Raw genomic sequence first — 24,310 nt, 5'->3', positions numbered from 1 at the left:
AGGGGAGGGACTCTGCATTTCTAACAAGCTCCTGGTCCCTGGACTGTACTTTGAGCAGCTGGGGCTTAGAACAGAGGTTGTGATCCTAGTGGGCTGTGGGCCAAATTTGGCCTGGGAAATAAGGTTTTTCTGGGTTGTATAGTATTTACATTAAAAAAAAAGTTGCTAACAGCTTAAAATCAGGCATTTTCACATAAAAGTCTGAATCTGTCTTCACCACTCATCATTCTCTATTACATCACTGAATTTTATTTTATTTTATTATTTTTCATAATTGAATCTTGCTTGTTAATTGATTTTTTACTTGTTCATTGTGCATCTCCACTAGGCTGTGAATTCCATGTGGGCAGGACCTTGTCTGCTTGTTTGCCCCTGCTTCCCTTGAGCCTAGAACAAAGTCTGGCACACAGTCTATACTCTCTGTATTTATTATTTGTCAAGTGAACTAGCACATCTGCTTTCCTGTGTGCTCACAGTGAGTGCCACTGTCCACACTTGGCCTTCTTCACTCACTTCTGTTACCTCCTGATGAAGGTGGACTCAGGAAAATGCCCTTGGGAGTCCCCTAGGTTTAGGGGATCTGAGAAGGAGGAAGAAGAATGAAGGCAGGAAGGAGAACCAGAAGAGTGAAGGACCAGAAGAGAGAAGGCCTGGAGGCCAGGGGAGGAAGGACTATGGAAGGGGATGCTGGGCTGTCAGTGCTGCAGTGGGTGGAGGGCGATGGGAGCGAGGGAGGGCAGGCTTCTGGAGGAAGCTACTGGCCGTTGAGAAAGCAGGAGAGGAAAGGCACTACCCCAGAGCAATTTGGTGCTATCCAGAAAGTGTGGAGGCAGTATCTCAAGATTGCAGTTGGGCTTTGGGAAGTTTTTAGGGGAGGGCAGTAAGTTTCGAGCCCCTGTGTAGACAGAGTATAAGGACCTAGTGGTGAGAAAGAGAGTGAAGATATAAAAAGGACTGGGAATAATGGGTGCCACCCCACCTAAGGCAGGTGGAAGGCTGTGATGGGCTGCAGATGGAGGGATTGGAAAGGAAGAATTAAAAAACCCTTTCCTTAGGATAAGGGGGAGGGGGCAGGAAAAGCAAACTCCCAAGAAATGTGTGCTCCTAAAAGGTCTCCACTTAGGGGAAAACTCTAAAAACTTTCCATATAATCCATGCAAGCATAGTTTGGAAATGTATCCAGTTTAATAAGTGATTTGCCCTTAATATCATTTCAGCTGTGAGGGATCTGAGAGACTTTAGCCCAAGGTTTTCCTTTAAGGCAGTAAGTGGAAATGTCTTCCGTGTGATAACTGTCATGACCAGGCTCTTGTCTTTCTGTGGGACTCATCTTCCTGGTGTTCTGGTAACCTCTGCTGTTGCCAGCCATCTCAGGTCTGACTAGTCATGGCCTGGCAGAGCCATTAAAATGTGGATTCAGGAATTTGGCTGGTTTTTAATACTGGCACTGCTGGGTTAAATTGGGCATTTCTTAATTTCTTGGTGACTCCATGTCGTCACCTGTAAAATGGGAATAACAATAATATTTCCTGTCTCATAGGATGGTTTTTGAAGATTGAATAAGTTACTGCAGATAAAATATGCAGGGGTGTCTTGCACACAGTACTTAACAAATGTTAGCTATTATCATTGGAGGTTATAGTTGTTGATTAATAAATGTAGGTAAAACATACTTTTACATTCTAAATATTATTTGACATTCTTTGAAAATATCCTCTGTGTGTAGGTAGTGAATGAAAGAGGGGGAGAGAGAGAAAAAGCGAGAGAGCAACTGATTTTTGGTGGTGAAAAGTTTGGAGCCATCTAGGCCAATATACTATTAGAACTGAACATGCTCTTCTGAGAGGTGAAGTGACTTGCCCAAGGTAATACCAGTAGTAATGGAAGAAACAAGTCTAAATACTATGTTTTTTGAATCTCAAGCCAGTGCCTTTTCCGCTCTACCTCACTTCCAGGTATGGCTTGTTAGTTTTTCGGAACTCATCCCAAATTATGTCCTAATTCAACTTTGTCCAAGTTCGTCCCAGTAAACAAAAAGAGCAAGAGCTTGGACGAGAAGAGCAGTCCTTCCGGCCAGTAGATGGCGCTCAGGCACTGCAACCGGGGTGGGTGGAGGCTGAAGGGGCCGCAAACTTTCCTTTAATTGGTCAAACAGCCTCGGCCCACTATCCAATCAGAAGCGGCTGCTTCATCGCATTACTGGGCCGGGCGGCCGCCCGCGGAAATTTGAAATGGCTGACGGGCTGCTGGCTGGTGGTGGGTTGGGGTCGGAGGCGATGGCGCGGGACCATGAGCGCACCGGCTGGGCTGCGGAAGAGGAGCCGGCGCCCCTCGGGAAAGGTGAGCACCCGTCGTGACGGGCCGGCGGAGCCGCCGCCTGCGACAGACCGTGTCGGCAGCGCGGGGGGCGTCGGGACTCTCCGAGGGCGCTTGGGGCGCAGGCCTTCCGGACCTTGCTGGCCAGGGTGGCGGCGGTGGCTGGGCGACGCCCCGACGTCGAAGTCAGGAGGTACCTAGGGCAACTCCCCCCGCCCAATCTGGCCTCAGTTTCCTCGAGCCAGGAGGGAACTGGGCCGGGCTGGGAATTCCTACTCTTGCTGTCTGGGTGGGCCCCCCGGGCTTTGTGCACGCGTTTGTGAGTCCAGAGTGGGCGCATTTTTAAAATTTGCATCTCAAAGGAGATCACGTACCATACTTCCCTTTACCGAAAGAGAAGAAACTTGAACGCTTGGCCTAGTTGGCTGCATCTAAGCCTGCACTGAGCATTGAGGGCCGGTGACTTGCCCAAGGATAGGGGAGCCAATTTGGGACAGAGTCTAAAAGTAGAACCCAGGTCTAATTCTCAGTCCTTTCTACCTCTTCATGGAGACTCCGTTTTTTCCCCCTGATATTTTAAGGTGGTTTTACTTTAACATTTTCAGTTGTATTGTGTAGTGGAAAGAGTCCTGGAGAAGTGAGAGAACATAGGTGTGACTTAACTCCTCTACCAACCACTCTTGTGAACTGGCAACAGTCACTTGGCTTCAGTTTGCCCATCTGGAAAACAGGTAGTGGTGCTACGGAGTGGTGAAGATGAAGTGAAATGATGTGTGAAAAGAAATACTTTCAAATTGGATCTAAAGAATTGTGCTGAAGTAAGGTGTTCTTTTTAATTGTAAGACACACATAACAAAATTTACCATCTTAACCATTTTTAAGTGTACAGTTCAGTGGTATTAAACACATTCACATTGTTGTGTAGCCATCACCACCCTCTGTTACCATGGTTCTTTTCATCTTGTGAACTGAAACTCTATACCTATTGAATAATAAACCCCCAATCACCCCTCCCCCCAGCTCCTGGCAACCACCTTTATACTTTGTCTTTATGATATGATTTTGACTAAGTACCTCATATCAGTGGAATTGCACAGTATTTGTCTTTCTGTGACTGGCTTATTTCACGCAGTATAATGTTCATCCAACACTTGTAATTTCCTTCCTTTTTTTTTTTTTTTTTTTTTTTTTTTTGCCGTACGCTGGCCTCTCACTATTGTGGCCTCTCCCGTTGTGGAGCACAGGCTCTGGACGCGCAGGCTCAGCGGCCATGGCTCACGGGCCCAGCCACTCCGTGGCATGTGGGATCCTCCCGGACCGGGGTACGAACCCGTGTCCCCTGCATCGGCAGGCAGACTCTCAACCACTGCGCCACCAGGGAATCCCTCCTTCCTTTTTAAAGCTAAATAATTTTAGCTATTGTGAATAATGCTGCTATGAACATCGGTGTACAAATATCTCTTGGAGACCCTGCTTTCAGTTCTTTTGGAAATTGCTGGGTTGTCATATGGTAATTCTATTTAAAAACTTTTGAGGAATCACCATACTGTTTTCTGCGGTGGCTGAACCGTTTTACATGCCTACCCACAGTGCACAAGGGTTCCTGTTTCCCCATATCCTCGCCAACACTTGTTTTCTTTCTTTCTTTTTTTTTTTTGCGGTACATGGGCCTCTCACTGTTGTGGCCTCTCCCGTTGCGGAGCACAGGCTCCGGACGCGCAGGCTCAGCGGCCATGGCTCATGGGGCCCAGCCGCTCTGCGGCATGTGGGATCTTCCTGGACCAGGGCACGAACCTGTGTCCCCTGCATTGGCAGGCGGACTCTCAACCACTGCGCCACCAGGGAAGCCCAACACTTGTTTTCTTGATAGTTTTTCTTGTTGTTTTTTGGATAATAGTCACCTAATGTGTGTGAGATGATGGTATTATTTCCTTAACAAACATTTATGTTATGTGGTGGGTACTGTTGTAAGTGATTAACATATAGTTTATTCTCTTAATTTTATTGAAGTTGGCATATGTTTTCATCTTCCTTTAGGTACAGAGAGATTGTTACACAGCAGGTGAGGTATTGATGTCCTTCTGAGGCTCAGGTGCATTGATAATCTGTAAGCAGGAAGCCCTTCACTACACCTTGGTCACTTTGTTGCCATGTCCAAACTTGTACTGCTTGCTGCACGACAGGCCAATGAATTGAGAGACGAGTTGTTGGGGCAAGGAATAGAGACTTTATTTGGAAATCCAGCTGACTGAGAAGATGGTGGAATAGAGTCCCAAAGAACCATCTTGCCAAAGTTAGAATTCAGGCTTCTTTTATACTAAAAGGGGAGAGGTTGTGGCTGGTTGTTGCAAATTTCTTGGTGTCAGAATCCTTTGTTCTTGCATCTATCCAGGTAGGTCAGGTCAGGATGTTCCTGTAAACCTACAACAAGACAAATGTTATTCTCTGTTTAGCAACTTTTTATCTCTATATGAGTGGAAAAGTGTTATACCTTTAAAGGTCAGAGCTTTGAGAAGGGGCTAGCCTGTGTATTTCAGGCTACAGGCAACATTCTTGTATCAAAAGCAATAGGATACAAAGGGTAAAGTACAAGAAACAGATCCAATATGGAGTCAGATTTGTTCTTCCCTATTACAGTCTGTGGGGTCACATAATTCTGGTGGCCTGAACAGGGGCAGAGAAGTGGAAGGAGGGAGAAAAGGAAGGAGAAATATAAGAGGTAAGGGAAGAGAAAGACTGCTGCTAGTAATTGTCTCAGATACCCTTCCTGAGACCACAGGAAAGAACTTTGCCAGTCTAAATGCTACCCTCAGCATTTATTTAGTAGTCGTTTTGTCTATTAAAAACATCGTATTGCACAGAATTAGATATGTCACTGGCCCAATCACGCCTTGTGAAACATAATTACATACAGCCCAAACCTAATGCAATTAGCATTTTCTAATCCTTTCCTTAGACACAGGCATTGAAATTAGTCAGATGGAACCTAGAAGCTTTGGTGAAGTAAACCTTATGCATTATTAACAATCTCTCATCCCTGTTTATTGAGGGGCATTGACAAGCTGATATTGTAGAAATTAGAGGGAGGTTTCAGTTTGTTTGAGATGGAGTATAGGAAATCAGCTCCGTATTTAATGCAGCTTTATGGAATTGTTTTGGAAAAAAATGACTGTAAGCTATGTGACCATTATAACTTGCTAGCTCTAGTAATAATCATAGCCGTGTCCTCTGAAGGAGAGCTTGGGTGATTCCCACTTAATTAAAAACAACTCTCTTCCTCACAGAAGAGCAACAAAAACCTAACCCATGAAGGATTTTAAGTCCTTATTGTTTTGAAGTAGAACTTGGATCTTGAGATATTTTTAACTTTAGAAAACTGTTTTTTTCTGACAATGATAGAGGTAAGTAAAGCATTATACCCAAATCCTTTTTCTGACAATGATAGAGGTAAGTAAAGCATTATACCCAAATCCTTATTTGTTTGGAATTTCTAAGCAAGTATATGAAAATAGAAGCAGTTTATAAGCACTGGAAGTGTCTGGGATAGTTGAGCCTGCCTATTTTTGTTCTCTTAGGTTTGTTTGAAGATGAAGATTCATGCAGTGATTGTAGCAATCATGATAAACCAGGTACTAGTTTACAAAGTTTTGTGCCAGAAGGAAAAACTCATTTCCCAGAAATGTTCCAGACAAGTCATCTTTTGTTCTATGAGCGATTCAGAGCTTATCAAGATTACATTTTAGGTGAGTAGGTCCTCTTTTTTGCTTCTTTTGTCTTTTAATTTATATGTATTCAGTAGATGGTCTCAGTTCCTCAGACTGCTTGCTGTTTGTTGGTTCTGAGAAAGTAGATTTGAGTGGTTTTATTAACTTCTCTCTCCTTTATGCAGCCCCAATTCTTATTGTGTTTAATTTTTTTGTAGCTGACTGTAAGGCCTCTGAGGTAAAAGAATTCACAGCTGAGTTCTTAGAGAAGGTCCTTGAACCATCTGGATGGCGGGCAGTCTGGCACACTAATGTGTTCAAGGTGCTGGTTGAGGTAAATTTAATTCTGTTATTAAGACATTTATCTCTAGCTAAAAACACTTTCCCTCAGACTGTTGTAGCCACAGTGCTTATTTTTAATTAAGGTTTATGAGCTGATTGAAAATAGCATGTTTTTTACATCTAACTGCCACGGTGTATGAAGTGTTCCACAAATTTTAAAGGAAACTGAGGAGGAGCTACCTGGGAATTGAGGTGGTTTAAGCTTCAGTGTCCTTTAAAAAGGGGAAATGGATTAGAAACCTATGAAGTGAGGGAGGTATTTGAGACCGTTTAAAAAACAAAGAGGCCTAATTATAAAGTCAGTGGGGTTTGAATTGATTTTTTACCTTCTTAGTTGTAGCCCATTAAAGTAGCTCAAACCAAGCGGGCATTTTAAAACTAGCCTATTTTTTGCCTGAAAAAGTTGTAGGTATGTGGTTAACCTCTTGATGTTCCATTGCAGAAAGTAAAAACAATCTTATATTTCAACTGACTGGGCCTTTTACATTAAATTTGCACTCTAATTACAGCTGTGAATTTTTCTCAGTGTGTGTTAACAGGACCACAACACCCGCCCCCCCCCCCCCCCCCCCCCCCCGCTCCGTTAAAGTAAAATGGTAAACCAGGGAGTGTGAATGAATACAAGTTGTGGCTGCAGCCCCTTTAGAAAATGACATCATATGCTGCAGTGACTATATATGAGGCAATGGTTTGCAAGCAGCTGTTCCTCGTGGATTTTTAAATTTTGGGTTATGCTAATGTCTTTGGTTGCAGTTCAGGCCTATTAATTTGATTATGATAGTAGCTCCCTTCCCCCAACACATCTCAATTCTCTAAAAGCAGTCCAAGTCATTGTTTTAAAAGAGAAATGCGCCAGCCATTCCTCTGCTTAAAAACCTCTAATGCATTGCATTTACCAAAGGCCTGTGCTGGCTTTATGGCTTCTCATTGTGCTGGATAACATGTAAAAGCCAAGCTCCTTCCAATGCCCTTCCTGTCCTGATCTTGCCTCTCTCTCACTTAACCTCCTGCTGCCCATACCTCATTTCCTTCCTGTGGTTCCAGCAAGAAACACTGCTTCTCTGCCAGCTGCCAAGCTTGTCTCTGCCCCAGGGCCTTTTGCATCTTTCCTGCTCTTCACACGGCTGCTTCCTTTTCATCCTTTTTATCGCAGTTCAGAAGTGACTTCCCCTACCCTCCCAGTAAAACCAGACCACCACCCCTGCTACTTATTCTCTGTCACATACTTGTTGCCATCTTGTTTGTTTATTTGTCCTCTCAATTACGATGTCAGCTCCATGCGGGTACAAGCCAAGCCTGTCTTGTTTATCCTTTATGTTACGGAAGAAGGCTCCCCACTCCCATTTCATGCTTTAAAAAAATCAGGCTGTAAGTAGTGTTTTAGATGTATCTTAATTTTGATTTGCATATGTTAAGTCACATTATTTTAAATTTCAGATCACAGATGTGGACTTTGCAGCCTTGAAGGCAGTGGTGAGGCTTGCTGACCCATACCTCTGTGAATCTCAAGTCAACACTTTTACTTTGGAGTGTATGAAAGAGCTCCTTGATTTGAAGGAACACCAGTTGCCCCTGCAGGAGCTGTGGGTGGTATTTGATGATTCTGGAGCGTTTGACCAGACAGCACTTGCAATTGAGCATATCAGGTAGGAAAAAAGGTTGATAAAAGTAACCTTGTGGCCAAAAACTTTGGATGAAATGCAGTAATTCTGGTCTGTATTATACCTAGATTTAAAACTCAAACTGTAAACTTGGTCACTGCAATATTTAAAAATATCCAAAGACAGTGGAAACTTTTTAAAATTAAAAAAATGTTTTCAATGTTCAAAATTTTCAATTTGAGGTAATTTCAGACTTACAGAAAATTTGAGAAAAGTAGTACTAGGGATTCCTGTATAGCCTTCTCTCAGTGTCCCCAAATGTTAACAAAAGATAGGGGACTTTAAAATTTGGTTTGTATATATTTAGAAACTGTCTTAAAAGTTCTGGATGCTAAGGCTATAGTTGATGTACTTGAACATAAGAGGAAAGGAAAGAAGGTAAAGAAGGTGGTATACCATCACTTGTGCACTGATAAGCCTGACATACAGTGTTTTCAAGGATATGTCTGGCCAAAGAATGTGTTTTGTCAGGCCACTTCCAGGATCCTTAGGGGGTATGTGCATGCCTTTCAACCTTTTTTGGCTTAGTCGGTTTCCACTTCCATTAATAGGTATGCTTCTTTTAGTTTTTCAGGTAACTTTTTTGTCAGATAGTTCCGAATACAGATAGTTCTTTTGAATCTTCTTTTTATAAGTATATTTACTAAGGAAGGCTTATTTTTGGCTAATTAAATATGGACTTAGGGGCTTCCCTGGTGGCGCAGTGGTTGAGAGTCCGCATGCCGATGCAGGGGACACGGGTTCGTGCCCCGGTCCGGGAGGATCCCACATGCTGCGGAGCGGCTAGGCCCGTGAGCCGTGGCCGCTGAGCCTGCGCATCCGGAGCCTGTGCTCCGCAATGGGAGAGGCCACAGCAGTGAGAGGCCCGCGTACCGCCAAAAAAAAAAAAAGGACTTATATTCCTCCATGAACTGGAAGATTGGATAATATAAAGGTCATGTTAATAATGTTGCTTGGTGTTTTGTAGTTCAAAAAGTACTTTCCAGTTTCTATACCGTTAGTGAGTGAACCTGGTTTTGCTGATACTCTACAAAGAAACAGAGTGTCTTGGGCCCTGCTTCTGACATTTCATAGAAAATTTCAAATTGTATGCAAGGACACTGGACTTGCATACAATGCAAGGACTGTAGGTATTCCATATTAGGCCAAACAATATAAATCTAAAGAACTGGCTTATGTCTAGAACCAAAATAACTCTCTTATGTTTCTCTAACTTAAAAAATCTGTCAGTTGAGGCATATGAAGGTAAAGGGATAATTGATGAGTTTAGGAAATTAGGAATCAGGGAGCTAATCTCTTATGGGTATAGAAGTTGATAGAAAGACGAGTATCTGGAATTAGTAATAGTATTATTTGAAGGCGAGCCTGGCTAAATTATTCTTTATTTTGAGGTGAGGGTTCAGATTCTGGTCAGTGTCCAGAAAAGGTCAAATTATGAGGGTTTTCATTTGTTCATTTTATTCAGTAAGTATTTCAGTGCCAGGTCCTGAGCTGAGGGTGAGATTTGACTGGTGCACAAAACAGACACAATCACCATCACCAGGGAGACATCAGTCTAAAGGTGGGAGATGAACCTTGATGAAATAATCACATAAAGATATGTGTACAATTGGAAACTGCAGTGAGTGCTGTGAGGGATTACAGAGTGTTCTAAGACTAGGTCAGGTTGCTGTAATACGGTTATTTCCTGAGGAAATGGTATTTGAACTTGGGTCTGAAGGGTTGGCTAGGTGAAAGTGGTTGTGGCAGTTTAGGGGAGGGAACAGGTTCAGGAACTCAGTGAGTTTAAGGAGCCGGAGGGCCAACATGGTTAGAACATAGACAGTAATGGAAGAGACTTGGAAACCAGCTTAGAGGTTGTCAAGGGTCCGAAGATGCAGGGATTTGTCAGCCAATGGACAATTTTTGTCTTTAAGAGCAGTGGGAAACCGCTGAAGGGTTTTCAATCAAGGATGAATATGATCAGCTTTGTGTTTTAAAAGGTTTGTTCTGGCTGCTGTGTAGAAAGTAAATGGAGGGGGAAGGGGTAGAGAGATCAGTTAAGAGGCAGAGTGGACTAGGGTGGAGATATGGAGAGTACAGATTAGGCTTATTGAGAAAGTAGGATGGCTAACTAAGACTTGGTGGTAGAGTGGATATGGAAGAAGTCAAGGCTGACTCCCAAGTTTCTGTATTGAGAGAATAAACACCGGAGGAGGTGCAGATGTGAATGAAATGTGAATGCCTGGTACTGAACTGGTGAGGATATTTGAGCTGGGTCATGAAGTGTAAATATAAGCTTACCAGGTGGAAAAGGTGGAAGGCAGTCTGACCAGCATGTCACAGCGGCTTTGAAAGAGCTTGTGAAATTGGTAGTTTGCACACAGGGTCTCTGAGGCAAGAGAGGTGCTCTAGAGGTGGACTGTGGGTCCATGTAATATCACCAAGCTCAGGAATTTGGACTTTGTTCTGAGGACAGCAAGGAGCCAGCAGAGTTTTTTGGTTGAGTAAAGGCATGCTCAGGTTTGGTTTTTTTTTGGTTTGTTTTTGAGAGATGGACTCTAGAGGGTGAAGAGAATGACAGTCTAGTCTATAAGAATTAAGAGATGGCTTCATTTTCACTGCTCCTTCCTTTTCAACTTTTTGACAGTTATATCGTCTGTACTTCCTGGCGTTCCTAATGCTTCTACTCCTACAGTACCATTGAAATTGTGCTTAAGGTCACTCATATTCTCATATCCAGTCGTCACTCCTCTGATCTCATCTTACCTTCACCTTTTGGTCACATTCTAATTATTTGATCATTCCCACCTTCTTAACATACTCTACTCTCTTCCAGTTTCTGGGACACCACTTTATGATAGTGTGTCATGGGCTTGCTTTCTTAATAATCTTGGCCAGCTCTTTCCTCTCGTGCTCAAACTTTAGAATGTTGAAGTTACCCAGGGCTCAGGCCTAGGCTATCTACACTTCTCTCTCTCTAGTCAGCTTTGAAAGCACATTAGAATCTCCTGGAAATTTTCTTTATAGGAGTATTCCAACTACTACATGAAGAAAGAATGATAAGATGAGAATATCAGTGTTTTGCAACCCATAATAAAGTAGAGGTTTCAGGCAGTGATCATCAATGGCTGCTACAGCCATTGGTGAAAACCTGATAGGGAACTTTGTGGCAGATAAATCAGGCTGACAATATCTGAATCCACTGATCATTCTTAAGCTCAACATCAAAAGAGATGACCAGGTATCATGTGCTTGGTGATGAAGCTACATTATACCTCCCTTGAAGTATTCTTGCCAAAAAGTCTTTCCTGAAGACGATCAAGTCCCTAGTCCTTACTATCAGTTTACTAGAAATAAAGGAAACAGAAGGACATGTTAACTGACCCCATGGGGAAGCAATCAGTAAAATTCAGAGTGTGGGAAACTATTAAATAAATTGCAAGGTGAAAAAGAGGGATGGATAATCTATAGAGTAAAAGTGATTTAATTAAATTCAATGGCTGACCCTTGTTTGGACCCTGATGAGCAAGCCAACTGTAAAACAACAACAGCAACAACAAAAGAGATAATTAGGGAAAACTGAACACTGACTGGATACTTGGTTATTAAGGAATTAAAACTTTTTTTGTATAAAGATTTATTTTAGAGGCACGTACTGAAAATTTATGAGTGATATGATATGTCAGAAATTTGCTTTAAAATGATCCAGTGTCAGGATGGTGGGGGTAGGAGAGCAGAGAAGTAAGTGGGTGGAGTAGAGGTGAAATAAGATTGCCTGTGAGTTGATAATTGTTGAAGCTGGTGATGGATACATGGTATTCATGTTTTCATGTTTGCTCTTGTATATGTTTGAAATTTTCCATGATGAAAAATTTGTTAAATCACTTTGGGGAGCTTTAAAAAAATATGGATCCTGCACCCTCCCTCCCCCATCCTCCACCCAAGAGATTCTGGTTTATTGGTCTGGAATAGGGTTGAAAATCAATTTTTAAAAGCTTCCCAGGGGACTCTAATGGGCAGCTAGGGTTGAGAACTACTGCTTTATTTTATGTCCCTGGATGATCTCACCTATTGCTCTAATGCCATCAATATGCTGACAACTTCCAGATTTATGTCTCTAGCCCTGACCTTTTCCTTGAGCTCTGGTCTTGTATATTTATCTGCATTCTTGACATCATCCATTTGGAGTTCAAATAGGCATCTCAACCTGAACATGGTGAAAACAGAACTCTTTATTTTCAACCCTAAACTTGTTTCTCTCCCAGTCTTTTCTATCTTAACAAATGGCACTACTTTCCACCAAGTTACAGATTGTCAATAAATAGTTCATCTGATAAAAAGAAGGTCCTAATAGAATCAGTGGTGTAGAAAACTTCTTTAGCCAATCCAAAGAAGTTCATGTGTGACCCATGACTATCAAATCTAGCAAATATTCAATCTTCTCTACCATACTTGATAGACTTGTTTTGATTTACTCTTATTCCTCCAAAACCCTAACATTTTAAGCCAGTGATTGAATTTGAGTGATACTAATTTCCTTTCCAGGTTTTTCTATCAGAACATTTGGAGGAGTTGGGATGAAGAAGAAGAGGATGAGTATGATTATTTTGTTAGATGTGTTGAACCTCGATTGAGATTGTAAGTATTTATTAGTGGCCTTGTACATGTTGGAAAAAATAGCTATTTGTGGTTTAATTTCACCTGTGTTTTGTATATACTGTATATATACTCCTACAGATAGAAACAGACTGATATACAAATAGTATAACCCACTGACAAGTTATTAAATAAAAATTGTACAGGTGCAGAGAAACCTACTTTTAGTGTTTATAAACCTACTTGTAGTGTTTTTAGAATCTAAAAGCAGAGAATTCAAGAACATGTAAATTAACAGCTCACTCTTGTAAATTTGAATAAAACTTAATTGAGCTAATATGTTAAAAAGAAACAACCCGTTACTAAACTCAATAAAAACAATTGAAGAACAGTGAAATTAATTGAATTATAGAAGACTTTTTTTTTCTTGAGTACTTTTAAAGACATGGCTTTACTCTTAAGTTCTTACAGGAAAACATAGGCTAAACAGACTTACCTCAGGATGTTTTGTCAAGTTCTTTTCCTTAAATCTTATTTGATAAATAGATGAAAATACTAAATAGTTAATATTGATGGTGAATAAAAATTTCCAAAATACCTAAATACATTCTACTGACTTATCATATTTTGGTAGGGAAAAACCCTTCCATTTAAAAAATACCCCAAATTAACCATGCAACCCAAATAGTTGTCCTGCACTGACTTTGTTAAATGTGGCTTCCACTAGATGGTGCTATAAGACCAGGTAACTTTTTGGTACTTGTGCATAGTAATTTAATACGCAGTGCTGCAATAAGAATAAAATTAGACCTTGCAGGCCAAAAAAAGAAAAAAAAATTGTAGAAGGTAATTTTTTTCCCTGTGTGAAAGATGATTTGGTTACATAAGATAAGGCAGTAACCCTTTACATTTCTGTATAACCAATTTGATTTAGTAAGTTTCTCTTCATTTAAACAGTAAATCATAAGTAAAAAATACGTGAGAAGTCTGGTTAAGGTTGGTTCTACCTGGTTTAGAATTATGTATGTCTGATTTCAGCTTTTCATAAATTGGCTGTGATTTCTATTTAGCCTTTCCAATTTTTCCATTATGCATTTCCTGTTTTCTCATAGTGTATTCAGTAAAATGCCAGAATTTCAATAAGCTTGCATATTTTCTAGTTTTGATATACTTGCTTTTAAAGAGCAATGATTGGTTTTGATTGAAGGGAAATGTAATGGTGGATGAATATCATGTATCTGGCAAATTTGATCTTTACTTGGAAAATAACTGTATTCCGATTTGACAGTCTTACATGTTCAAACAACAAGAAATGATTTACATACATATCTTATACATCACTGGCAGATGGGAAAGCATAAGGGAGGAATTGTTTTCAGTTATGGAGAAGAAACTATGGTACTTGATGGGGAAACTGGAATGTTATCAAATATAGGCAGACTCTTTAAAAGGTCCCTAGGCTAAGACAGGAGTAGAGCTATTCACAGGCAAGAGTTAAAGGGAATCAAACCATATTGTCTTGATTTTGCACTGTGAAGTAAATATTTTTCCTTTCTAATTCAAAACACTCTGCTTCAGAGCTTATGGGTCTGAGACGCAGATGTTGGTTCATTACTTTCAGACTATGAAGTATCACTATAATGAGAAGAAATAAGCTGATTGGCATGGATATTGGAAATGCTAAGAAACTAATTTTAAAATTTGAGTCTTAATCTTTGTAACTTAGTAGATCTGATCAAGCAGTCAGTGGTTGGGCCCCCAATTTCCTGTTTGCAAAGTGGATTTCTAGAATATCTTTAAATGAGTATGGATTAACCAAAGCAGACAAAATCCTTGCTTTTCAAGCTTCACCTAATTCATTTACTTGAAAAGTGGAAAAAATATTTTCTATTCATCTTAAATACTATTTAAATGTTCACTGTAACTTGATGTAAATTTGTTTAGGTCTTATTTAGAGCGTGACGAAGTTAAGAAGACATTATCTAAGGCAATCGTACTCAACCTTGGCTGCACATTAGAATTCCCAGGGAACTTTAAAAAATACCCCTCTACTTTTAGAGACTAATTTAATTGGTCTGGATGGGGACCTGATCATCTGTATTTTTAAAAGTTCCCCAGTGATTCTAATAAGCAGCCAAGGTTAAGAAGCTCTGGCCTAAGTCAGTATGCTTTTAACTGAGAAATAAAGCAATTATTTTAAAATGACAGGTAATGACAATAATATTGCAGTTTACTTTCAGATCCATTAATTTCATATCCATTAACTTGATTGTACCTTCATAAATTATTGTATCTGGAAGTACTTTTTGTTCTGTCTATATATTTGAGAAGGTTTATAAATTAATAATAAACTTTAAGTGCCAACACAGTTGTCCAATACAAGGTTATTTTGTTTTAATCACTCTCTGGTTAGTAATAACAGCTTTATTTTTTTCTCAGAATCTCAAAGGCTTATGTTTTTGAAATACTCTAATAATCTTCCTGAGGGAATATTCAGCAAATTCTGCTCCATAGTGCTTTATTTATTTATTTAATATTTTATTTATTTATTTGGCTGCACTGGGTCTTAGTTGCGGCATGTTAGAACTTTAGTTGCAGCATGCGAACTCTTAGTTGCGGCATGTGGGGTCTAGTTCCCTGACCAGGGATCAAACCCGGGCCCCCTGCATTGGGAGTGTGGAGTCTTAACCACTGAACCATCAGGGAAGTCCCCTCCATAGTGCTTTAAATGCAGGGAAGGGGGACTTCCCTGGTAGTCCAGTGGTTAAGAATCTGCCTTTTAATGCAGGGGATGTGATTTCAATCCCTGGTCGGGGAACTAAGATCCCACATACCGTGGGGCAACTAAGCCAGTGTGCCACAACTACCATGCCCATGTGCCACAGCTAGAGAGCCCGCGTGCCACAACTACTGAGCCCGCGCGCTCTGGAGCCCGTGTTCCACAACTAGAGAGCCCATGTGCTGCAACTACTGAGCTCGCGCACTCTAGAGCCCCTGCGCCACAAATAGAGAGAAGCCTGCGCACTGCAACGAAAGGCCCATGCACTGCAACAAAAGATCCCACATACCGCAACGAAGATCCCGTGTGCCTCAACTAAGACCTGATGCAGCCAAATAAATTAAAAAAAAAAACACTAAACTAAATTAAAAATAAATAAGTATAGGGAAGGACTAGATGATTTGAATCATTTAAAATTTTTGATCCTATAAATGTGGTAATCTTAAACATTGTTATGAAACTACTTGGGATACTATCCTCACCACTCCTACCTCCAGGTTGCCCTCTGCCACCCACTTATTAAGATTTTGAATCTAATATATGAGAAAATAATTTCTTGTTAAGTAATGATTACAAATTGTGCAACATGAACTCTCAGTGTTTCAAAAACACAAATGCTTGGATCTAAGGAAAAAAAAAATAGCAACTCCTCAAAAGAGAAAAGTTAGTGACCTTAATGAAGTGGTCCTTAAAGCTTTCAATAGCTTTCACCTACTCAGTAAGACTTAACATGTTCCTGAGTTACATACTATGAAACACTTTTCTTATGGGGTCTTTGAGGACTAAATGGGTGTCTTAATGATGGGAAAATGTGTCTGAAAGGCAGTGGGTTTCAATTTGCTTTTAAACTTTCAGGCATTATGACATTCTTGAAGACCGAGTTCCTTCAGGACTTATTGTTGACTATCAAAATCTGTTGACTCAATGTGAGGAGAGTTACAGGAAATTTTTAAATCTGAGAAGCAGTTTGTCAAATTGTAACTCTGATTCTGAGCAGGAAAACATCTCCATGGTGGAAGGGTTAAAATTGTATTCAGAGATTGAACAGTTGAAACAAAAGCTAAAACTCATTGAGAATCCTTTGTTGAGGTATGTGTATCTTTGTTCTTCCCAACTAGTTGGCATCTTTTCTAACCAGCTATGTTACTGAGAACTGACAGGTCTGTTTGGTTTCTTTAAGATATGTGTTTGGTTATCAGAAGAATTCTAATATACAAGCAAAAGGCATCCGTCCCAGTGGCCAGAAGGTCACCCATGTGGTCTCCTCCACCATGACGACTGGTCTGCTGCAGTCCCTGGTCAGGGATAAGCTTTGTCCAGAGCCTTGTAAGGAAGAAATAGAAATTCAGGTAAAAGGAGAGTTTCTTGCTCCAGGTGGCTTTTTTTTCTTCAGATTCACCCCAGGCTTTCCTGAATTCTACAAACAGTCTTTAGGAGTTTCCCAGAGCTGGTTTTCTGTGAAATGGAAAGCAGTGAGAGCACCGCCTTTCTGCAGTATTAGTCAGTTATCAACCATGCACTGAGCTCAGTGCAGTAGCAAAGGAGGCACTGAGCACAGTGCAGTAGCAAGGGAGATACCTACATACGCAGTTTTGGCTCCCTTTTGAAAATGAAACATGAAGGCACCTGGAGTAATACTCAGGTTGCATTTGAGGGGTATATATTTGCAATATGTTGTTGTTTTCTAGTTCCATAGTGATCCGTTGTCTGCTATAAATGCCTGCTATGAGGGCGACACTGTTATTGTTTGTCCTGGCCGTTACGTGGTACATGGTACGTTCTCCATCGCTGACTCCATTGAGTTAGAAGGTGAGTATGGAAGATCATACAACCAAACTCTCGTGCATGATACGCTTAAGATAACAGTAAATCACTGGTCTTGTTGAAGCTCCAAGAATTTGATTTCGACCTATTTGATTTCAAATGAGTTGCCTTGAAACATTAAGGGTTTTTGGAGTGTACAGGTTATTGACTCAGTGTTTGAGCAACATGAGGTGTGATTCTTTGTGGCATTATAAATGTTGGGAAGACAAAAACATAGAGAAAAAAAGACCATTAGGAAGAAGTATAATTCCAGATTATAGGTGGTTGGTAAAAAGGAAATTCATTATTAGAATTAAAAAAAATATTCCAAGCAATATTTTTTAATTTGTTGCTTCCTCTTATTTCATATACGTTGTGGACATATTGGTGCTTTTTTTTTTTTAAATTTAGCTTACTTTTGTGAAAGGTATAGGTACAACTTGAAATTAGATGCAAAATCTTTATCTTAATTCTTTAAAAGCTTGTTGAATGTCACAAATTCTAAAGTGTACTTTTGAGAACATTAATGTTGAAAGAGTCTTTTAAAAATAACTTTATTTATTTATTTAATTTTTGGCTGCGTGTTGGGTCTTCGTTGCTGGGCGCGGGCTTTCTCTAGTTGTGGTGAGCGGGGGCTACTCTTCGTTGCCGTGCGAGGGCTTCTCATTGCAGTGGCTTCTCTTGTGCAGCACGGACTCTAGGCGCATGGGCTTCAACAGTTGTGGTAGGTGTGCTCAGTAGTTGTGGCTCGTGAACTCCAGAGCTCAGCCTCAGTAGTTGTGGCGCTCGGGCTTAATTGCTCCGTGGCATGTGGGATCTTCCCAGACCAGGGATCAAACCCATGTCCCCTGCATTGGCAGGCGGATTCTTAACCACTGCACCACCAGGGAAGTCCTAAAAATAACTTTTTAGGAGTTGAAATCTTATTGTACATTTAGAGTGATTCCTAAATTTAGGTTACTTTACAGTAGTTCACCTTGGTCCTTTGTATTTGCATAGCGTGTCAAATTTAGATGCACCTGTTCAACTATTTACCAGAAGAGCTTCAAGTTAGCAATAAAGCTTGTCATGCAAAAAATCATATATCATTTTGGGACTGGAGCAGCTGTTCACAAACTGCTTAAGCTATGTTCTTTAATTTTTTCTTTTCGAGAGTTCTTAATGGAAGCAAGGCTGGGAATTTAATTTCCTGCTGTTCACTAGTACACCACCTCATCCCCTTTTTTGTTTTATGTGTGTAATTTTTGTTCTTTTTCCTCTCCAGTATTTGATATATAATAGATGTGTGTTTATAAACATCTGCAGGATAAAGCACTGCAATAAAAACACTTCATTTTTTTGGCATAGTGCAAACAGCATTGCTATTACAGATTATATGGTGGATAAGCATTCTTCCTAGATTGTTGAGGAAATTATAATGTGATTGCCAACATGTCATAAATAAACATAGAATTCTGATAGTTAAGTGTAAGAATGACTGTAAATTTATGAACAGAGGGCATTTCTGAGAATTTGGGGAATCAGATGATATCTCTAGTCTGAATATATGGAGTACTTGTTCACGAGTAAGATTAAAGCTTATCTGATAGCTTTTCTGATCTATAGCTGACACTTACAACAAGAGATATATATCGAGTATCTGCTATTTGCAGGTTATTAACAGTACTTATAATAGGATTTTTCTTTCTTGTTTAGAAAATCCATTCAGTTAGGCGAGGGCTTTGTGTTTTAAACTGCTAAGATTATGTAACTTGTTTATGTAATAACTTGTTTATATAATGTAATATGGCCATCCTTTTTATATTTTTAATTTTTCACATGATAGAAAGCCATAGCTATTATAAAAATGTGCAAAGTACAGGTAGACACATAAAAAGAATCAGGGAAGGACTTTCCTGGTGGTGCAGTGGTTAAGAATCCGCCTGCCAATGCAGGGGACATGGGTTCAATCCCTGGTCCGGGAAGATCCCACATACCATGGTGCAACTAAGACCATGCACCACAACTACTGAGCCTGCGCTCTAGGGCCTGCAAGCCACAGCTACTGAGCCCGTGTGCCGCAACTACTGAAGCCCACGCACCTACAGCCCGTGCTCTTCAACAAGAGAGGCCACCGCAGTGAGAAGCCCGTGCACCACAACGAAGAGTAGACCCCGCTCGCCTCAACTAGAGAAAGCCCATGCGCAGCAATGAAGACCCAATGCAGCCAAAAATAAATATATAAATTAAAAAAAAAAAAAAAGAATCGGGAAAGAAATTTACTCACAATCTAATCATCCAGAATCCACCACTGGTAGCATTCCTGTGTGTGGAGTCCTCTTGCATTCTCTAGTGTCCCCAAAGGCTTGTCTGTACTCTTCAAGTGTAGAAAACTTTAGTGACTTTGCCTGTTTAATGTTGTCACTGCTTTCATTTACTCAAGCAAAGACTCAACTTTAGACAGTGAGAGTTATTTCTTAAAGCTTTGTCTATGTGATTCTGTTTTATGATAAAAGTCAGGCAGGGTTTTCTAGTTTTCTGATACTCCAGTTTTTCATAAACCCATTCAGAGGTCTGACCTGTATTATTCGTTTGATTAAGATTTGTAGATCCCACTACTGGGCATATACCCTGAGAAAACCATAATTCAAGAAGAGTCATGTACCAAAATGTTCATTGCAGCTCTATTTACAATAGCCAGGACATGGAAACAACCTAAGTGCCCATCATCGGATGAATGGATAAAGAAGATGTGGCACATATATACAACGGAATATTACTCAGCCATAAAAAGAAACGAAATTGAGCTATTTGTAATGAGGTGGATAGACCTAGAGTCTGTCATACAGAGTGAAGTAAGTCAGAAAGACAAAGACAAATACCGTATGCTAACACATATATATGGAATTTAAGAAAAAAAAATGTCACGAAGAACCTAGGGGTAAGACAGGAATAAAGACACAGACCTACTGGAGAACGGACTTGAGGATATGGGGAGGGGGAAGGGTGAGCTGTGACAGGGCGATTGAGAGGCGTGGACATATATACACTAACAAACGTAAGGTAGATAGCTAGTGGGAAGCAGCCGCATGGCACACGGATATCGGCTCCGTGCTTTGTGACCGCCTGGAGGGGTGGGATAGGGAGGGTGGGATAGGGAGGGTGGGAGGGAGGGAGACGCAAGAGGGAAGAGATATGGGAACATATGTATATGTATAATTGATTCACTTTGTTATAAAGCAGAAACTAACACACCATTGTAAAGCAATTATACCCCAATAAAGATGTTAAAAAAAAAAAAAGATTTGTAGAGAACAAAGTTTTTTATTGGTTAACAAGGTAGACCTATCTTTCCAATAGCTAAAACTGTTCTAAGTCAGTTTGTCAGATTTTGTCAATCTGTTTAAGAGAATATAAAATTTAGAAAATCTTGAGAAATGCCTAGGCTTTTTCAAACCTAATTACAATAGAATAATAGAATCTTAGAGTTGGGAAATAAAAAACTTGTAGGGCTAAACGCTTCAAAGCCCTCTGACCCAGCTGTGAGTACTTAGATTATTACTATTTTTTTAAACTTATTTATTTATTATTATTTTTTAACATCTTTATTGGAGTATAATTGCTCTACAATGGTGTGTTAGTTTCTGCTTTATAACAAAGTGAATCAGCTATATGTGTACATATATCCCCATATCTCCTCCCTCTTGCATCTCCCTCCCACCCTCCCTGTCCCACCCCTCTAGGTGGTCACAAAGCACCGAGCTGATGTCTCTGTGCTATGCAGCTGCTTCCCACTAACTATCGATTTTACATTTGGTAGTGTATATATGTCCATGCCACTCTCTCACTTGGTCCCAGCTTACCCTTCCCCCTCCTCCCCATGTCCTCAAGTCCATCCTCTATGTCTGCATCTTTATTTCTGTCCTGCCCCTGGGTTCTTCAGAAGCTTTGTTTTTTTTTTTTAGATTTCATATATATGTGTTAGCATCCATATTTGTTTTTCTCTTTCTGACTTACTTCACTCTGTATGACAGACTCTAGGTCCATACACCTCACTACAAATGACTCAATTTCGTTTCTTTTTATGGCTGAGTAATAGTCCATTATATATATGTGCCACATCTTTATCCATTCATCTGTCAGTGGACACTTAGGTTGCTTCCATGTCCTGGCTATTGTAAATAGTGCTGCAATGAACGTTGCGGTACATGACTCTTTTTGAATTATGGTTTTCTCAGGGTATATGCCCAGTAATGGGATTGCTAGGTCATATGGTAGTTCTATTTTTAGTTTTTTAAGGAACTTCCATACTGTTCTCCATAGTGGCTGTATCAATTTACATTCCCACCAGCAGTGCAAGAGTGTTCATTTTTCTCCACACCCTCTCCAGCATTTATTGTTTATAGATTTTTTGATGATGGCCATTCTGTTAGTTTTTTTTAATAGCAGTTTTGTAAGTGACTTTAGTGCTGAAACTGGTATGAGATGGTTGATAGGGGGTAGTCTTCCTCATATGCAAGCAAATTGAGGAGTTATTATTAAAAATTGTACACCTTTGTAAAAATTAAGCAAGATATGTGGAGAGATAATTAGATTTTATTTAAATGTAACTGGATTAACTGGTCTCAGATATCATTTGGAGTCATTTGAAATAGAGGAATCTATCATAGAAATTTTGTGTTTAGACATTTCCCCTCACCTATCTTAAATGTTCTTGCTCTTTTCCTTAGGATATGGTCTACCAGATGATATTGTGATAGAAAAGAGAGGCAAAGGAGACACTTTTGTGGATTGTACGGGTGCGGATATTAAAATCTCAAGCATAAAATTTGTTCAGCATGATGCTGTGGAAGGAATCTTAAGTAAATATCTGAATATTTCATTTATTATTTGTTCCAGACTTTGAAGGAAAACTGTACTTTCCCTGGAAGATAGAATTTAATAAAATACCACTCTTGAGTAGTATGCAAGGCGGATTAATTATTTATGTACATAGCTTGACAACTGAGGAAGCTTACTCTAAAGTGAAAAATAGTTCAATGTATTCTTGAAAATTTGTTAGTTTAATATTTGTTTCTGTGTGATCATTTTTTTTCTTTTAAAACATTCCAGTATTGTGGTCTGTGTTCTTTGTATTTGATTTAGCCCTGGACTCAAACCAGCTATCTTCACATTGTGATAGTATTTATTTCCTGGGATTTGTATCCCTTATTTTGAATTGGGCCTCCTTTTCTTCTCTCTTCTAAGATAGTCATGAAAGTTACTTTCTGATATTTTTTTTGTAATGAGAAGTGTTTTTTAACTTGATTTTGCATTTCTGAGGGCAAGTCATTCTTTTTTAAGAATGCTGCTTTTAGATTTTATCAATAGAAAATAACTCAAAATAGTCATTGTTTTATAAATTATGAATTCATAATTCCAGTAACAGAGTTTAAATGAGAAATATTTAGACTGTATCTAATATCAGCTCTAGGCCATTTCTATTATTGGAAAAGACACATTACTTAAAGTATTTGATTGCATGTTTTCATCATAGTTATTCACCGTGGCAAGACTACATTGGAAAACTGTGTTTTGCAGTGTGAAACTACAGGAGTCACAGTACGAACATCAGCAGAATTTTTAATGAAGAACTCAGATTTATATGGTGCCAAGGTATGATAATCTCTTATGGGAAGTAGTTTAAGTTCTAAATAAGTAAATAAAATGTCCTGGGACAAGATGTAAATGCATACTCCTGTTCTCTTTCTTCAAAGAAGTTCAGATACTTCCGTGTGCTAAGTCAGCGAGACTCAACTGTATAAAATTCTTCTTATTTAGCATTTTCAAAACAGAGATTAGGAAAAAAATAATAAATCTCACAGTTTCTCTGTCATACCTTTAAAAGAGGTTAGACCCTTTAAGTTGTAACTATGTAAACGATGTTGTAGCAACTGAGGCTGGGTTGATTTTTTTAAATTAAATTTTTACTTTGAGATTGTAGATTCACATTCTGTTGTAAGAAGTAATACAGAGGTAGTCTGTATGTGTATCCTTTACCAGTTTCCTCTAATTGTAACATCTTCCAAAACTATAGTACAGTATCACAACCAGGATAAGATTGATTCAGTCAAGTTGAATATTTCCATCACTACAAGGATCCTCCATGTTGCCCTTTAAAGCCATATCTAGGTGCCTCTCCTTCTGACCTCATTAATCACAGGCAAACGCTAATCTGTTCTCCATTTCTGTTATTTCATCATTTCAAGAATGTTATATAAATAGAATCATACAATATACAACCTTTTGGAATTGGCTTTTTTCACTCAGCACAGTTCTCTGGAGCTTCACCCAGGTTGTTGCACGTATCAATAGGTTGTTCTTTTTTACTGCTAAGTAGTATTCCATGTATGGTTGTTCCACAGTTTAACTGTTCACTTGTTGAAGGACATCTGGATTGTTTCCAGTTTTTGGCTTTTGTAAATAAAACTGCTATAAACATTGGTGTACAGGTTTTTGTGCAAACATCGTTTTCATTTCTCTGGGGTAAATGCCTAGGAATGCAGTTGCAGGGCACGTGGTTAGTTGCATGCTTACTTTCTTTAAGAAACTGCCAAACTTTTCCAGAGTAGTTGCACCAGTTTACATTCCCACTAGCAATGTTTGAGTGATCCAGTTTCTCCATATCCTAAGCAGCACTTGGTATTTTCACTACTTTTTAATTTTAGCCATTCTGATAGGTGTGTGGTTTTAATTTGCATTTCCCTAGTGGTTAATGATGTTGAACATTTTTCATATGCTTATTTGCCATCCTTATCTTCAGTGAAATGTGTATTCATGACTTTTGTCCATTTTCTAATTGGATTGTTTGTTCTTTTTTACTATAGAGTTTTAAGAGTTCTTTATAAATTCTAGATATGAATCCCTAATTGGGTATGTCATTTACAGATATCTTATGCTAGTTTGTAGCTTGTTTTTTCATCATTTTCACATGGGCTTTTGCAGAGCAAAGTTTTAAAATTTGATGAAGCCCAATTTATCAATTTTTCCTTTTATGTGTAAGAATTCTTTGTCTAACCCTAGGGTGCAAAGATTTTCTCCTTTTTTTTTTTTTTTTTTTTCCAGTTATATCGTTTACATTTTACATTTAAGGTCATGAACCATTTTTG

General features: G+C 39.5%; 1 protein-coding gene across 1 annotated transcript in view; it reads left to right on the top strand.

Moving 5' to 3' along the window:
- The first annotated feature begins 2,177 nt into the window (after positions 1–2,177).
- SHCBP1 (SHC binding and spindle associated 1) overlaps positions 2,178–24,310 on the top strand; it is a 39,623-nt gene continuing 17,490 nt past the window's right edge. The window contains exons 1-10 of the mRNA XM_032614769.1: positions 2,178–2,340; positions 5,892–6,059; positions 6,239–6,354; positions 7,800–8,008; positions 12,551–12,643; positions 16,236–16,469; positions 16,561–16,729; positions 17,069–17,189; positions 21,893–22,024; positions 22,699–22,817. Coding sequence (XP_032470660.1) covers positions 2,232–2,340; positions 5,892–6,059; positions 6,239–6,354; positions 7,800–8,008; positions 12,551–12,643; positions 16,236–16,469; positions 16,561–16,729; positions 17,069–17,189; positions 21,893–22,024; positions 22,699–22,817 — 1,470 coding nt within the window. The 5' untranslated portion in view covers positions 2,178–2,231. The remainder of the gene's footprint in view (positions 2,341–5,891; positions 6,060–6,238; positions 6,355–7,799; positions 8,009–12,550; positions 12,644–16,235; positions 16,470–16,560; positions 16,730–17,068; positions 17,190–21,892; positions 22,025–22,698; positions 22,818–24,310) is intronic.

Source organism: Phocoena sinus, chromosome 19, assembly GCF_008692025.1.
Source record: "Phocoena sinus isolate mPhoSin1 chromosome 19, mPhoSin1.pri, whole genome shotgun sequence".
Lineage (NCBI taxonomy): Eukaryota > Metazoa > Chordata > Mammalia > Artiodactyla > Phocoenidae > Phocoena > Phocoena sinus.
Note: the sequence above shows the minus strand (reverse complement) of the source record. Positions and strands in the feature narration are given on the sequence as shown.